The sequence below is a fragment of the Hevea brasiliensis genome, chromosome 14, assembly GCF_030052815.1.
Source record: "Hevea brasiliensis isolate MT/VB/25A 57/8 chromosome 14, ASM3005281v1, whole genome shotgun sequence".
NCBI classification, from domain to species: Eukaryota; Viridiplantae; Streptophyta; class Magnoliopsida; order Malpighiales; family Euphorbiaceae; genus Hevea; species Hevea brasiliensis.
This window is the reverse complement of record NC_079506.1, coordinates 82,822,012-82,838,930: the sequence shown is the minus strand read 5'-3', so window position 1 is coordinate 82,838,930 and position 16,919 is coordinate 82,822,012. Positions and strand designations below refer to the sequence as shown.

The 16,919-nt window shown below is 30.4% G+C and overlaps 1 protein-coding gene across 3 annotated transcripts; it reads right to left on the bottom strand.

Moving 5' to 3' along the window:
- Positions 1 to 1,606: 1,606 nt before the first annotated feature.
- Positions 1,607 to 8,099, bottom strand: LOC110650199 (protein-tyrosine-phosphatase MKP1). Of its 3 annotated transcripts, none has more exons than XM_021805042.2 (4): positions 7,879 to 8,098; positions 4,899 to 7,578; positions 2,614 to 2,800; positions 1,607 to 1,801 (listed from the first exon to the last, which is right to left on the bottom strand). In XM_021805042.2, the coding sequence occupies exons 2-3, from the start codon at positions 7,383 to 7,385 to the stop codon at positions 2,744 to 2,746; spliced, it is 2,544 nt and encodes an 847-aa protein (XP_021660734.2). In that variant the 5' UTR covers positions 7,386 to 7,578; positions 7,879 to 8,098; the 3' UTR covers positions 1,607 to 1,801; positions 2,614 to 2,743. The 3 variants fall into 3 exon arrangements, with proteins under 3 accessions (XP_021660734.2, XP_021660735.2, XP_057989513.1); XM_021805043.2 differs by lacking the exon at positions 1,607 to 1,801 and adding an exon at positions 1,831 to 2,352; XM_058133530.1 differs by lacking the exons at positions 1,607 to 1,801; positions 2,614 to 2,800 and adding an exon at positions 2,818 to 4,215 and having other exon boundaries at positions 7,879 to 8,099.
- Between the last annotated feature and the right edge of the window lie 8,820 nt (positions 8,100 to 16,919).

Sequence of the window (16,919 nt, the reverse complement as noted above, 5' to 3'; positions counted from 1 at the left end):
TTAAGTTTATGTAATTTAGAAGATATGCTCCAAAGGTATGTGGGAATATTCATTTTTTTATGAATATTTAAATAAAAGGCATATTCAGAAAAAAAAATATTTATTTTAAATTTTAGATAAATTTATAGTTTTATCAATTTGATTTACATATTTTTAATATTATTTTAAATTTAGTAACCATTACAATTGACAATTAAAGTGATTCATAATTAGAATTTTAAATAATAATAATAATAATAAAGTCTTCAAGAAAGAATATATAGGACTGTGGAGAACAAAGAATTGTATGAAAAGGAAAGAAAAAAAAACTTTTAATTTACTCTAAACTTCAATAATATATGACGTAATTTTTTTTAATAAGACATAATTATTAAATTTTAAAATATAAAATTTAGATAATATTCAATTAGAAAGTCACATGCTGTCGTCATATCACTTGTTCGCAAATTGCGATGGCCTACGCCATAAATAAAGCTTACGAACCAAGTTGTTTCTAGAAATTTCTGGCCGAATTGTCATTTTTGACAAGATGCAACACAACTTAATTGTTACTTTTGAGATAAGTTTTGTTAGGGGAAAAAAATAAATTACTTAAATTATAATAAAATATTTTTTTTATCTCATTTAATTAAAAAATTTATTATAAATTAAGTTTAAAAATTTATAAAATTAATTTTTATATTTAATAAAAATAAGAATAAAATTAAAAATAAAAATTAATTAATATTTCTTAATTTTTTTAATAATAATTGTTTTAAATAAAATAACTGTCATTGGTGAATTATGATCAATTTGACCCATTATTATTTTTTGTTTTTTTTTTTGTTTTAAAAGGATCTGACAAATTTACTCTTATCAACACTTTCATCTATCACTTCATTTTTTAGCATATTCTGATCTATTTTAATGACAGCATGAAATAATTTTATTATTAACCATAGTAATATTAATGAACTTTTTAATCTATTTTTTAAATAAATATATATATTAATAATTATCTTATACAAAAATTAAATAATAAATTATCTTAATTTTAGCCGTTCAACTTCTCAATCTATATATATATATATATATATATATATATATATATATATATATATAAAGTATGCCCACATGATATTCTCTAATGAGAGTTTGACTTCATATATATATATATATATATTCCTTAATTTTTTTGTTCTCCAATGAGAGGAAAATGACAGAACGCAAAGGCCGAAGAAGAAAATGGATAGTTTTTCTACGGTACCTGGTTGCATTCGGCGTCCATGTAGATGCAAGAGTAGGTCAATTTTACAACAAACATAAACCATGATTTCAATGCCCACAAGCACTCTCAAGGCCATCAAATATCAGCCCACGCCACCCAAACTGTGCCTAAACTTTTGAGTTTTGACGGACAAGTCCAACAGAATTTAGATAAATGGGGTTTTAAGACGAAGGAGAGAGAAAGGCTGCAAGGGAGAAAGGTCAGGTTTTGAAGGGAAGAATGCGAATCCTCAAGGATTTTCGTCATTTGAGTTTGGCTAATGGTGTAGCACACAAGTTACAACCATGGGAATGCAAAAGGATTAAAGCAAAGGAGTACGTTACCACCCAAAACCAAAAATTCAAAAAAAGAAAAAAAGACAATTTACTTCCAAGTTGGAATTTCCAATGTATCTATTTCCTGCAAGAATTTGTTTCTAACAGTAATGAATATACAAGAACATTAAATTTGTGGAACAAAATGATTCAGTAATGAGGGTGTTACAGTACTGTACAACCAGATGAGTAGCCACAGAGAACCTTAGAAAGCAGCCACCTGCATTGCAGACATTACACAAGAATATGTAAAGAAATGTACACTGACCATGATATAAGCACAAATATTCAAAATTAATACAATATGATTTGTTGCTTTAGGCATACTAAGGCAGGTAATTTTTAGCTAAGCAGAGTCGCAACTACTTTGCAGTTGCATTAGTCCTGCCATTGCACAACTACTGATGGGCACACTTCCCCCGTTATCTTGAATTTCCAACCTCACTTGGAACTAAAGTAGAGGAAACAAACAAAGGAAAAGGACTAAAATTACTTTAATTGCTTAAGAGAATTTACACATCTTACTTTACACTGCTCTTTCAAACATCCAGGTGACGGTAAATTGTTTATGTTTGCCTAGGTTGTGCTTTGGATTTGGAATAGCATTAAAATAATCAGAACTGAAGCAAGCTTGACAAAGAAGAGCCTGCTAACTAAGAACATATATTCTGAGAATTCATGCACAACCATGCAAGCTCCAGCATTCTAGGATCAAATCAGGAAAAGCATTCTTCCTGATACTGGCAGAATTAACTGGTGCAGTGCCAGCGCCTATTTTGGTAATACAAAGCAAATATTAGAAAAGAGCTACCTAGTAATCTCCCACATCAACATGGAACTTCTATACCTAAGGACCTATGCAAAAATAAACTGATCTCTAAATTGAAAAATTAGTTGCCGCACGTCATTAATCAAAGCATGGTTCATAACTAACCAAACAATCTCCTAAAATCAGCATGAACATAAAAATGCAAAATAATTCATTGATACCGGACTAGCTTTATAGAGACAAATAAAGAACAAGTGAATTACCTCACTGGTTTTGCCACGAAAGTTCATTTTAATGCTTGAAAACTTGTGATGTAAATTAGGCCAGCTAACGTAACTGAAAAAAAAAACATTAAGCTATTGAATTGCAGATACATCCTTGATCACAGCAGTGCTATACTGCACTCAACAATGCAACAAATTCAGCTGGCTCTTCACCCTCTTTGATGATCTGTTCATTATCAGAATTCAAAATGCAGAGTTTATCAGCACATTATGGTGATGCAAAAACGACAAAAATTTCAGCATTTGACACTTTTGGTAAGGAATCAATTAACATGAAAGGCTGAGAAATATAGAAAAATAAAAGAAACTGCAAAAGAACCAAAATAGAAATTCAAAATTCAGCACGATAACCACATTTCTTTGAGAATTTTTCTCCATAAGAGTTTCAAAGCATTCCCTGCACATCCGTGTACACTTCCTGTCCAAGTTTCCCAAACATAAGATTTCTTTGTTGATGGATCAAGATCAACACAATCTTTTACTCTCTTTGCTATAAGAACAAATCTCCTCACACGTTGGCATTTATTCTATTTTACTGAACAGCAGTAAAATTAAAAACCATGAGAAAGCACCAAGCCTCCAACAAAATGCACAGTTAAGTATTTGCTTGTTCACTGCACTCATGCAATCCCTAGTATCATTCATGCATTATTTGTGCACGCTTTTGGAATCCTTTGGACCTCATTCAGAAAACTTAGATCAAGGACTCAGCATTTTTTTTCCTTTGCCACATACAATGTTTATATTTCATGAGATTCACATAGCAGGATTTAGCATTAGTAGGCCAACAAAGCTTTTAATCTAAAATTCATGAACTATTTTCTATCCATGGAAATTCTTACTAAATACGCTACATATCTTAGACTCCACATAGGTGTTTTCCCCACTATAAAACATGTGCAAAACTAAGATGGGGTTAAACATTTTAAACTCAGCAGCACAAAAGGATTGAGCATCAGGACTCAGGAGGCCAATATTTTTTCTAATCTCAATTACATTGAATATTTTCTTGTATTTTCTGCAATGCCAGCCATGCTAAGTTTCTCACAAAGAGAAACCAGGCACTATGAAGTTTTTTCACATAAAGAAACCAAGCACTTTACAGGAGACTAAAATGCACTAAACTGTTCTAAATTCAACTAAAATCTAACTAACTTAAGAAAAGCCATCGAAGCACCTTTATGTTATCACTGCTAAAGATATAATAAACAAGCCTTACTTTTAAATAATTCACCCTGGCAACATCCCAAACCCTCATGCATTCACTTATGGGTCTCAAACCCCCATTACAATTTCCCCTACAGAGAGATTATTGCATATGATAAGAGGATGTAGCCCTACACTAACATATATCGTGGGCTGTGAAATCACTGGTAAGTAACTAAGCATGACTAAATGAGCTTTTATTTGAATAGGTTTAATAGCTTGTATCTGAATAGTGCTCCCTCTACCTCGTTCTGATCTGAGCAGATAACAGAACCATCCTGTTGTTATCGATTGTAGAGGATGAATCTGAAAGTAATTAAATTCCTACTACCACCTTCTAATTCAGACATCCTTCGAGCCCCACTTGCAAGTATGCTGCTTATTCGATTCAAGAATAACCATGTTATCCAAAGTGTCCAAAAACCACGTTATCTAAAGTGTCCAACAATTCAGATTACAAGACAATATAAGAACCCAGTCTATGCTGACCCAAATTGTGCAAACAAGAAAATACCCCACCCACACACCATGCAAATTAACCATCACAATTATTGCCCTTGCTAAATATGATTTCATCACAAGTTTTTGCCCCTGTTAAAGATTAATTCAAAATGATAATATAACCAACTTAAAGAGTCACATTTAATTGCAAGCATTACATTTTGTTTAACCAAAATCCAATTTACAGGTTCATATAAGTTTCCTTAAGAATTAGTTACAAACGAAGTATTCATTTTAAACATCTATAACCATTTCAAGAACAAGAATTCAAACATCACTTCCCTTATGCAAAGGATTAAACAACTTTATTGCAACCTACCAAGAATTTTTTACTCTCATACAACACAGAAACAACTTAGAATCATTGTATTAAAGAAAGATAATGAAATTAATAAGAAATAGACTCAGCAAATAGAAATTCACTATCCTTTAGAACTGTTGCAACACAGAAACACAAAAGAGGAAATGTTTAGATTCTAAATTTAACTAACAAAGTGCACACATCAAAGAGAATGACAAAAGTAATCGAAACAAAAGATAAGAAAGCAAGCACATACCTTAACAGGGATATCCTTCGGAAGACCCATTTGAGTTAGAACACGACAACCAACTTGATTAGAGTCAATAAAATTTCCATCCATTAATACTTTGTTGCAATCTAAGTGAATCAGACTCTCATCAAAAGGAAAAGACCTTCCTATCCAAAAATATAGAATCCTACTCCCATCTCTGCCTAAACCAGTAGCTGGTGCTAAAATTGCAAAAGCAGCTTTAGAATCCAAGTTGCTGGTACCAAAAGTTGCAATTCTTTCCAAACTGGGCCAGTGGCAAACCAATGATTGCATTATGTTACAAGAAGATGAAACATTTTCCTGAATCCCATTTGCGATGGAACACCCCAAGCCTTCACCCGAAAGACAATATCTATCAGGTCCATCACAATTATTTACAAAGGCAGCTTCTCTGTCACATGAGTCAGCACTAACTAGTCTATCTTGAGATATATTCAACTTGCTTTTTTCCATTGAATCTTTGCCTCCTTTAGCTTGATTCTTGGACTCTAAAACAATTTCTATACTATTTGAATTACGCCAAGAAAAAGTATTCTTGTTTATCCTAGCACCATCTTCCTGAGAGGCAAGTAAACTTGGAGGTGTGCTAGTCACCCTCAAATTATCAGTCATAACTGGCAGCTTCAAAGACTTAGACAAGCTACCTCTGCGTTCTGCAAGTGAAGGTGAAGATTTCTTAGATGTTGAGGAGGTTACTTGGGAACATTGATTTGACATGCTATAGACAGCACGATGTCCAGGAGTGTCAGATGGTAGCCAAGAAGAAGCCTTGGATGAGAGAAGAGACAAGTTATCGAAGTTAGACGATGGTGAAGATACAAGAACAGAACACGAAGCTGGTGAAGGAGAATCTAGAGAGGATTCTGAGTATTTTGAGCTGGTACTAGATTCGGAAGAGATTGAATCTGGAGAGAGATAAGGAGGAGAAGATGATGAAGATGAAGATGGTGATGAGGAGTGCACTATCATCATAGAATCTGAATAGACCCTGGAGAGGAATATCTTTGGTGCTGAGATGAACTCCTTCATATCAACAGGGGCAAACTTCCGCCTTAGGACACTCCAACTGCTTTCTCTAGCAGGAAGGTGGATTTCATGTTCATTCTCTGATGGTGCAATTGAAGGCACGAAACCTCCCTTGATTGCTTTCTGGAAAATCTCGAAATCAACATTATATACATCCACTTTTCTCTCACCAGGGCAAATCTTAATTGCTGAAGGCCCAATATCCACTCCATTACTAGATTTATCCATCAAAGGTAGATAATTTGAAAAAGCATCCCAAAAATAAACTGGTTCCTCTCCTTCTTTAACAACTATAATTGGCCCTTGCGCTCTCTCATAACGAACAATCTGGCATACAGCCCCTCTAGCATCCCTTTCCATAATGGCCTCACAATTTTTACCAATCCAGATATAGATTGTGGAAGGAATATGAACAATAAAGGCACCTCTAGAATCCAGAGCAGATGGTGAAGGTTCATTCAACATTTTTGGGACAAGATGCAAGGGATCATATGGTGAGTGAGGTGCAATTCTATACATCCTCAACAATGAAGTAGGACTAAGAGGGAATGCATGAACCCTCTTTTGGCACTGTAATAACTGGCAAGCAAAACCCATATTTGGGTCAGCAATCCCTCTCGCTGCTTTGACATATTGAAAGGCATCATCAAAACTCTGACCCTCTCTCCACATAAGATATGCAATCACCAGTGAAGTGGACCGTGAAACCCCTTGGCAACAATGTACAAAAACTCTCCCACCCTGTTCCCTGACATCCTCAAAATAATCGAAAACATCATACAAAATACTTGTGATATCCTCTGAAGGACTATCCTGCAACCACAGGGTCCTATACACAAAGTCAGTCTTGAAATACTCGGGACAAACAAAACCCACACAATTCAGCACATGAGTAATTCCATTTTGTTTCAAAATCTCCCTATCTCTAGCAACTGCATCCCCACCAAGATACACATGCTCAGCTACCTTTGAGCATTCTTTGTCGAAGAAAGCAATCTTATCTCTCTTGACTAACCCAGCATTTCTATCCGGGTTTCTTTGGATGGAAGATAAATCAAGTTTCAACCTCTCGCCACACCTGTTACCACTTGGGGTGGTCGGCAGAGGCCACTCGCCTAAATCGTCAGAACCCGCTTTTGGCCACTCATCTAAACTTCTACGAGCAATTGACAATGGTTGCAAAGGTGGTAAGCATGACCGTGCTTTACAGTTTTGTTGGGACCGTGGGGTTAAAGGAACAGGGTACCTACGGTTTTGCACGTTACTACTTTTACCAATATCATTAACATTCGGATCCATAACGCAGTCTTTCTCTTCGGCTTCAGGGTTTTGAAGGGCAGTCCTGGAAGAAGACCAGGATGCGGAGCGCCAGAACATTTTGCGGGACCCAGCAGCGGAGGGAAGCCGGGGCGAATCCAGAGGATTCCCATTCCCTTCACCCACCATTCCACTCCACTTCAAAAAGTTTAAAAAAACGCAAGATTTGAGAGAAACCCAGAAATCTTTAAACCCTTCCTCGGTGTTCCTTTTCCCCAATATGTGTACTTGGATTGGAGAGCGACCATGAAAAGGTTAACTAGAAAAATGAGAAATGAAGGCCCATATCAGATCAAGCAGTGTCCTACCCTACAGAGCGTCACTGCAAGCAAAAAGTAGCAGAAAATCAAGCATTTCAGCGCAAAACTAATCAAAACAAAAATAATAATAATAATAAAATAAAATAACATAGAAGAAACCAATTCAACACTAAATCAATAGTTGACGCTAAAAACCAGAAATTCAAGAGCCCAATAAGAAACCCAGTTAAAATTTCTTTGCAGGAATCAACGGAAGTACAATAAAATCATATCCTAGGTTTTCTTTTTATTTCCTTCCTTCTTGATTCGCTGTTTTCCTCCAGTGATGCAAAAATTATGGAGAAATTAGATTTGATACTTACATAGTAAGATTTGAAGGTGAATCCACGAACAGATGAAGATTTAAGAGAAAGATAGAGAAGGTTTGAATGATACGATGAATGGCTGAGGAAGAGTAGAGGGCCGGGAAAGGGGTAGAGAGAGCCGGAGAGGGAACTGGGAAAGGGCAGGGGCGCTAGCAGTCCTTTTCAGTTGTGACTTTCTTTCTTTATTTATTTGACTGAGGGAGCCATTAGAACATTGCTGATTTGTTTCTGATAGATTTTTTGCTTTGTCACTTCCTTTAATTAAATTATTATTTATATTGATCTATTATAAATTAAAGAAAAAAATATTATTTAATTTATATATTTTTATAAATTAATTATTTAATTTTTATTTTTTAAAAATTATATTATTTAATCTTATAATAATTTTTATTAAACTCTCAAATTTTTTTATTAATTAATATTAATTAATCTACTATTTAAATTTTTTATTTTAATAAATTTAATTAATTAATTTTTATATTTAAAAAATATATATTAATTAACTCCTATAATTTAACTCTATTAACTATTTAGTTTTATAATTATTTTTTATACCTAAACAATCATAACTCTATTACCGTACAGCTATATGACCAGTCATGTTATATAGTAGTGAGTGTTGGACACTGAAGAAGTCGTATGTGTCTAAGATAAGAGTTGCGGATATGAGAATGTTAAAGTGGATGAGTGATAATATTAGATTAGATAAAATCCGTTATGAGAGCATTATAAAAAAGTAGATAGAAGGGAGATTGAGGTAATTTGACATGTGAAGCGTAGATATAAAAAAAATATAAAAAATATAAAAAAAATAAAAAGATAAAAATAAAAAAAATAGTAGACTCAAACTAACTTGGATGAGAGTAGTATAACATGACCTAAAAGTATTATACATTTCAGAGGATTTAAAACAAAATCATTTAAAGTGGAGAAAGATAATCCATATAGTCAACCCCAAATTGTTGAGATAAAAACTTAGTTGAGTTGAGTTGAGTTTATTATAATTCTCTTTTTTCTATTTCTTTCTTGTCATTTCTTATTTCTCTTTTTATATTTTTTCTTTACACTCACACGTTTCTTCTCTTTATTCTCTCTTTATTTTTATCTGTCAATAAAAATAGTATAAGCTAACTTTTTATTTAAATTTTAAATAATTAAAAAACATTTTTAAATAAATAAAATATAAAAATGATGTCCAAAATAATAAATTAAAAAAATGTAAATTAAGATTTAGTTTTTATATAATAAAATTTTTATTTTTATTTAAGACTATATTTTTCAAAATGTATAAACTAACTACTTAATTTTATTAAAATAAAAGAATTATATAATAATATTTTTTAAAATATAAGATCAACTAATTAATTTTTTTAAAATAAAAGGACTAAATAATAATATGAATAGTATAAGTAACGAAAAATTTAACGAATTGGTGAAATAGTTTAACGAAAATTTTTATAAAAATAAAATAATATATTTTTTAAAATATACAAATTAAATAATTAATTTAATTAAAATACATAAATTAAATAATAATTTTTCTCTAATTAAATACAAAAATATATATGGAACATCCTTTCACATTTTCTCCTCTCATTGTCTTACCCGTCCCTTATTTTCCTTTTCAATTTTTACCAATTATCCTACAAGAGCGCATTTGATTGCCAAAATTCAACATCACTTCTCTATCAAAATAAACTTTCAAAAAAGTAATATCACAAAAGTTCTTTGGATCGTAACGTCATATTATATGTCAAATCCTCCATTAATGCTTCGTCAACCTCTTCTTTTGGGTCTGAGGCAAAATTCAGGATCAATCATCCATATTATAATTTTGTATAGAATTTTTCTAAGGGCTAGGCCAATTGTTTGGGTATGTCCTCTCTGAATTTATCATCTTGATCTTTAATCTCATGCCGTTAACGAATGGGCCAATTGATCCTATGTGCTCTCAGGTCGAGCCTTTAATTATTTTCAGATGTCGACATCTGTGAGTATACTTGTCACTTTCTCATAGGCCAGCTATTTTAACCCTTAGGAATATAACATTATCATAATGTTATTTTTTTTTTAATTATATTAATATTTGGTTAGATTATGAAATGTAAATTAAAGCCAAGTATATCATCAAAATATTATCAACATAAATATACTTTTATGAAGAAAAAAAAATTATATCCACATGATTTATTATATATCTAAAAAATATATATGTAATTATCACATATTTTATATATAAATTTTACTATATGTATTCTATCTTTAATCTATGACGGATTAAATATAAATAATAATAACTAAACATAATTAAAATAATATTAAAAATAAAAAATATTAATTATTAAAATAAATAAATAAGTTTTTGATTTAATTTATGAAAATTAATTTATAAGTACTAATTTGAATTTATAAGTATTAAAATTTTAAGCAGTTATATATTTGATTAAGGTACTTATAAATGACTAATAAATAGTTAATGTGTTCGATTTGAAAAAGTTTATAAGCATATTTATTATTAAAATGATTAAAAAGTTTTTTAAATTAGATTTACAATGAAATTTTAAAAATTAGGTATGGTAATATAATAAAATAATTAGTAAAAATAATTTATAAGCATCAAAATTAAAAAAAAAAAATTAAGTGTCACAGTTTATTTTTTTAGGTTATAAGTTTAACTTATAAACAAAAAAATTGTTATGAATAAATAGATCAATTTATTTTTAAAACTTATAAACTAATTTGATCAACTTATAAATTAAAACAAATAACTTTTAAGATATTGGAAGCTCTAGTTCTACTTATTATTGAGAATTTTATCAATTGTGTCCATAAAGAATATTTATATAATTATTTTTAAAAATATATATCTCAATTTATATTAAATGTTAAAATTTATTTTTTTTTTTTATAAATTATAGTAGTTAATAGGAGCTCAATAAACTAAATGTGATCACCTCATAAATCCATTATCCATGATAAAATTCAAAAGCCATATATGGTGTTGGTAAAAAATAAAACTCCTTTACATAGCTTTTCCGGTAATTGTTAATGGTAATATCATAAAAACGCATAATTATTTTTCTAAAGTGTTAAATTTAAAGATAATACTAATCAAATTATATATTAATTCATCTTAATATAAGCTTATATAAGTTATTAAATTACTTTACACATCAAAATGACTAATCAATTAATGTTACAACTCAACCACTTGTATATGGTTCTTTTACTTCATATTTTTTCGATATGCAATTCCTAACACAAAGAGACTTCATGTTGTATTGACCTAACGTAAGACCCTAATTTTTAAATTTATTATTTTAAGGTAAATATTAATATTTTATTTTATTTAAATTTTGAAAAAATTATTTGAAATTTTTCGAATTTTTGAAATCAAATTCGATTTTTCAAAAATAGAAAACTTTGGAGATTTTTAAAAAGTAATTTAAAGATCACGTGATAAAACTAAAAATATATTTAGACTCTACGAATTTTTCTGAGTTTTCTAGAATTTTTTTGAAATTTTTGGGCCTCGTTTTTTGTCTCAAGGCAGAGTAAAAATTCAATTTTGGGTATTCTGAATCTAACCGATTGAATCGAATCGGTCCATTCTTTTTTTTTCTTCTCCTTTCCTCTCTCTCCCCGACGCCATTTTCTTCCTCCCATTTCTCTCTCCTCCCTCTCTTTCCGCACCGACCACCGCTCCCCCACCCCTCCCCACGCTGTCGCCAACCTTCCCCACCCCTCCCTCGTCGCAGGAAAATTGCGCCAAACTCCTCCCTGCGCGCGTGCTGCTTCGACTTCCCAGGCCGATTCTGGTCAATCCGGCTACCAATTGGACTGGTTCTTATCCCAAAACACATATACACCTAGAGAGCTTTCCATAAACAACAAGAACACAAAAATCCATACAGCGGTTTGTTCAATTTTTGCTCGAGAAGTTTTAGTCTATTTTAATTTTTGGGCTAAATTTCTCGAAAATCGTAAACCCCACCAAAAATCCAAGAGTACCAGAGTGCTCCACTCATCGAGAGCTTCGCAGTAATACCCATTTCAAATTTTTTCGATACGTTTTCCGATGGGTCCTGCGAAATTTCGCAGTATTTTTTCGAGTATTAAATGAGTTTAGAAAATTCTATAAAAATTATATACTGACCCCCGTGTTGTGGGTTTCGCGTAGGTACCTTCAATTCAAAGAAATTCAACAGTTGCTCAGGTCTATAATTTCAGGCTGGGTAGGCAGGCTATCGAAAAAGTTTGAGAATTAGATCGAAATTATAGGCTACCATACCATTTTCAGATGTTCTAGATGCATCCCCAAGGTCAGAATTGGCATAGGCAAACCCAAACCATACTTTTTCTTAATTATCTAGTACCTGATTTCAATTAAAAATCTATAAAATATTCATGGTAGGTTAAAAAAATATAATTCGTTTTGCATTAGCTTAATAATATTGCTAAGGACCGCAGGGCAAAGTTTTAGAATTTTTAGAGCTCATTTGGGTAGTTTTTGCAAAAGGGGTAATTATAGGAATTAAATTGTAATTTTTCAAATTGTGATTGTTGACTATTTGGATGGGCCCAGGAGGGGCCATGTAATGTGATTGAGTTATGTATGTGTGACTTGTAGATATAGAAGTGCATTTTGAGCCCTTTTGTAGGTTGAATAGGCCCTAGGTATAGAGGAGACTCTAATGGATTTTCGGCACGACTTAGGGTGTCTTTGATTTTTTTCAAACTTATATTGAGTCAAATATATTAAATAATTACAATAAAATTTGTCAGGTGAGCCGGGACAGCCTTCCTCCGCCGCCCAGCTACCGTAGTGACCTTGGTTTAAGTCTGTGAGTAAAATATTAATTTTAATTATAATTTCAATATTATTATATGTTCAAGCATGCCCATGCATCACTTATAAATATGTATCTATGTAGTTAAACATTAGGCACATTTTATATTGCATTCTTAATTGATGAATTGCCATGGATGTTGTTTGTGATAATTCGAAGCAGTGTGCGTGCGTTGGTGTACATGTGGTGTGTGGCATTAAATATGGATAGGACAGGTAGATGCGGCTTGAGAGACACTCGCTGGGACTCGGTCCTTTCTGGATAAGTCAGGTAGGTATGGCTCGAGATGATCTCGCTGGCCCCCGCATTTAATTTATCAAGCAAAAGTCCGGCTTGAGAGACACTCGCCGGCAGATGTTGGATTAAGAGAGCCGTATAGGGGATCAGCTCATGTATATGTATTGTTTGAACATTATTAGGTGTATGAGTACTCCAAATTGCCTATTTACTGTTATGATGTGATGTGATTGAAAATTTTGATGATGTTACATTCCACTCTTTATGATGCATTAGCTTTAGGTAGCTATAGAGATTGTAGTTAAAATTGGTATTTTACTCTCTGAGTCGAACGCTCACCCCTGTTTATCTTATTTTTTCAAGCTATAGGAGGATTACTTGTTGTGACTAACCTGCTCTTCTTCTTCAAAGATCAATTAGTAATATCTAATGTATTTTGTACAATTTAGTCAAATTTTAGACTCCGCATGTGTTAGAAGTATTTTAATCAATTTAGGACTATAATATAATATTATGTTGAATTTGTAAGAACATTAAATGCATGCAAGACTAGATTGGATGAGGGAGCTGAGCTCCTATTGGATTTTATGATATTATGAGTATGTGGAGGGTAAGCTGAGCTCTCCAAATAACTATATATTGTGTTTACAGGTCGGGCGAGTCAAAAACTCCTTATTGTATAGTCCATATTATGGTCGGACTCTATCCGATTGAATTCTTGATTTGGGCCTAAAATGGGTCTTAGGATTAGATTGAAGAATAGTTAGGCTTACTACGGGCCTCGGGGGCTTTAGGCTGGCCCAGGTCCCAGCGCCGGTCTGGCCCATTGGTTGAGTCATGACACCTAAAAAATTACATTCATCCTTTATTTTGCCTGCCTTATAAACCCAAAATTATGTCTTCATTCTATTTCAATTTTACTATTTCTGCCTTACATTCATCTTACAAGGGATGGAATGGAAATATGTTCAAATAATTTGAGAGGGTGATCAACGGTGTAGGGCTAAGGGTTGGGTAGGCACATTCTTCCACCTGTCTTTACAGAAATTCCTTCCTATATTTGATCTATCATAAACTTAACACATCAAAGATCTATTTTAATAGATAAATTTTATTATATATTTTATATTTTAAATTTATAATAGATCAGATTTAGACAAGAAAATTTTATATATATATATATATATATATTTGTCACTATTGAATAAGTAGATTCTTGCCACATATCCAACTTTCTTTTAGGTGAATAAGCAATAGGTTTGGAATTACTTAGTTAGACCTTATAATTTATTAGTTATGTAATGGTTAAGGTTTAGGCAAAAGAGGAAGTGCTTGGAAAAAAGTTGACAAATGAATGTGAAGTAACAATGCAAGGAAAGAAAAGGACCTTTTGTTACCGAGAAATGTTTATGAAGTTTGCCAACCAATGACACGATTTTTAATAATTAAGGAATTTTTGTTTTTATATAATAAAATTTTGTAAGTGATTTTTTTTAAGTTATAAACTTTAGAAAAGTCATTTGAGAAATGTTGTTATCCTAACCATTATAAAATGTCTTGTTGTTGTGATTCAACTTCTAAGTGACCCTCTTGTGCTTGTGACCTAGAAACAAACATGAAATAACCACAAAAATGTTCATGAGAAACAAATGATGGTAAATATTTCATTTATAATATTTGCTTTATACAAACTAATTAAATGTGAATGCAAATTAAGAATATTCATATTAATTTTTCTTCAATTTTAAATGCGCATAATTTTTTTTAGTAAAAAGATTGGAGATTCAAATTTAATTTTACTAATTAAATAATATGCTTTCAGCTATTAAACCTAGTCATACTAGACAAATATATATAGAGTTAAGAGGTTTCGAGTTTAAGTTTTTATATATATGGGAAATTTTTACATATATCCAGTGTATCATCATAAATTTAAGACATAAATATATGAGATCTATATATTTAATAAGTATTTTTTATCATATATTTTATATTTTGAATTTATGATAAATCAGATTTAAACATGAAAAATCCTATATATAAACAATGAGAAGCGAAAATCATTAAAAAAAGATTGTCTTTTATTGTATATATGTATTTGATGTACTTAAATTAAAAAAAGAAAAACAAATTATAATTGTAGGAATTTTTCTTATTTAGATAAAGTTATCATAAATTTAAGATATAAAATATATAATAAAATTTATTTATTAAATATATAAATATATTTATGTGGTGAATTATAACGAATTAATTCTGAATAAGAATTTTCTGAATTGTAGAGAATTTAAGCATCTCATGCACAAAGTTAGTGGGCAAATAAGGATGCTCACTTTTTCCTTGCATTTTTATGGAAATTACCCTGAAGAGGCAAAATGGACCAAAAGTATGATATTTTCCTGTAAAATATAAACTTTATTCTACACCAAATTAAGCATCTTATTCACCAAATTAATGGATATTTCTATAGAAATGACCTTGAAGATGTAAAATTAGTCAAAAGTAGTGATATTTTGTTATCAAATAGAAGATTAGTGGAACATGTGACCCAACTCACCAAGAACCAATGAAATATTCTAGGCTAAGTGGGAAATTAGGAGAAAAGTTAAAAACCAATCACATAAATGATGAATTATGAATACGAAAATTTTGGTAAATTAGATATTTGAATTTTAAATAATTATGATTTTTGATTTTTTTATTAATAAAATGATTATAGAAAATGATAAAATAACTTTAAATTTTTAATATAAAATAATTACATATTTTATGTTTTATTCTATTAATTAAATGGTCTCTCCATTTAAATTTATTTGTAAAGTTTTTCTTTTTTATTTTTTTTATTTACATGATAGCTCTTCTTTTGTATTTTTTTTAAATTAAATATTAATTTGCCACTATATAATTTAAATTTTTATTTTTTAAGTAATAATTAAAATGAGTGTGATTGGCATTTTAAAAATAGATTAATGTTATTGAACCATTTTCTTAATAAAGTATATGAATAAAAATATTATATTGTGTGATTTATTAATTTGATCAATAGAAATTATAATAAAATTATTTTAATTGTTTTAATTTATTAATTTTATAAAAATATTCAAAATAATGATAAATTGTACAAATTTATATGAAAGTACTAACATATATGTTTTCTTTTAGATTTTTATATCCTAATGGACTGGTTACAACTGATTGACTATAGAGATAATCGATTGCTTTTTCATTATAAAGATGAATAATTTATAATGAATAACCTTACAAGAAATAAGTAGAGATACTCGAATATGAGACTTTCTCACTATATGCATAATTAACTAGAATATCTTTGATTGGGATTGACATATAATTTTTTATAAATCTAAAAAATTAACTTGTAATTTATCCTAGAAAGTTCCATTCATGAGGTTTCTCCAGAAATCATCATAACAAAAAGGTAGGACCCAGCAGCAATCTCCTGCTACAAGATCAAGCAATTGCTAAGCAACCATGAAAGTCATATTCATTATCTTTTGCAGCAAAAAATAACAAAACAGTGCACTTGGATATATATATATATATATATATATATATATATATATATATATATATATATATATATAGATCAAAGGCAGAGACTTGTAGATCAGTTTTAGGCAATACTATTACTGAGAGACTTTAGTTTGACTAGTAATCACAGAATCCAATTGACCACTTCAGCATATGGGTTTAGTTTCCCAAGTTTGTTCAAGTACTTTCTGACAATTTGAAGAAAGTTTACATGTAAATTGCTGAAATTTATGGTTTCTAACAACTGATTTCATTCTCTCAGTGTTTGAAATGTAAAATTTTATAAAAATTTAATTCAATTGATTTTTTTTATTTATTTCTATATTTAAAATAAAAAAATTAATTTTTCTTAACTTAAAAAAATTCATTTAAAAAAATAAAAATCAAGCATTATTTTAT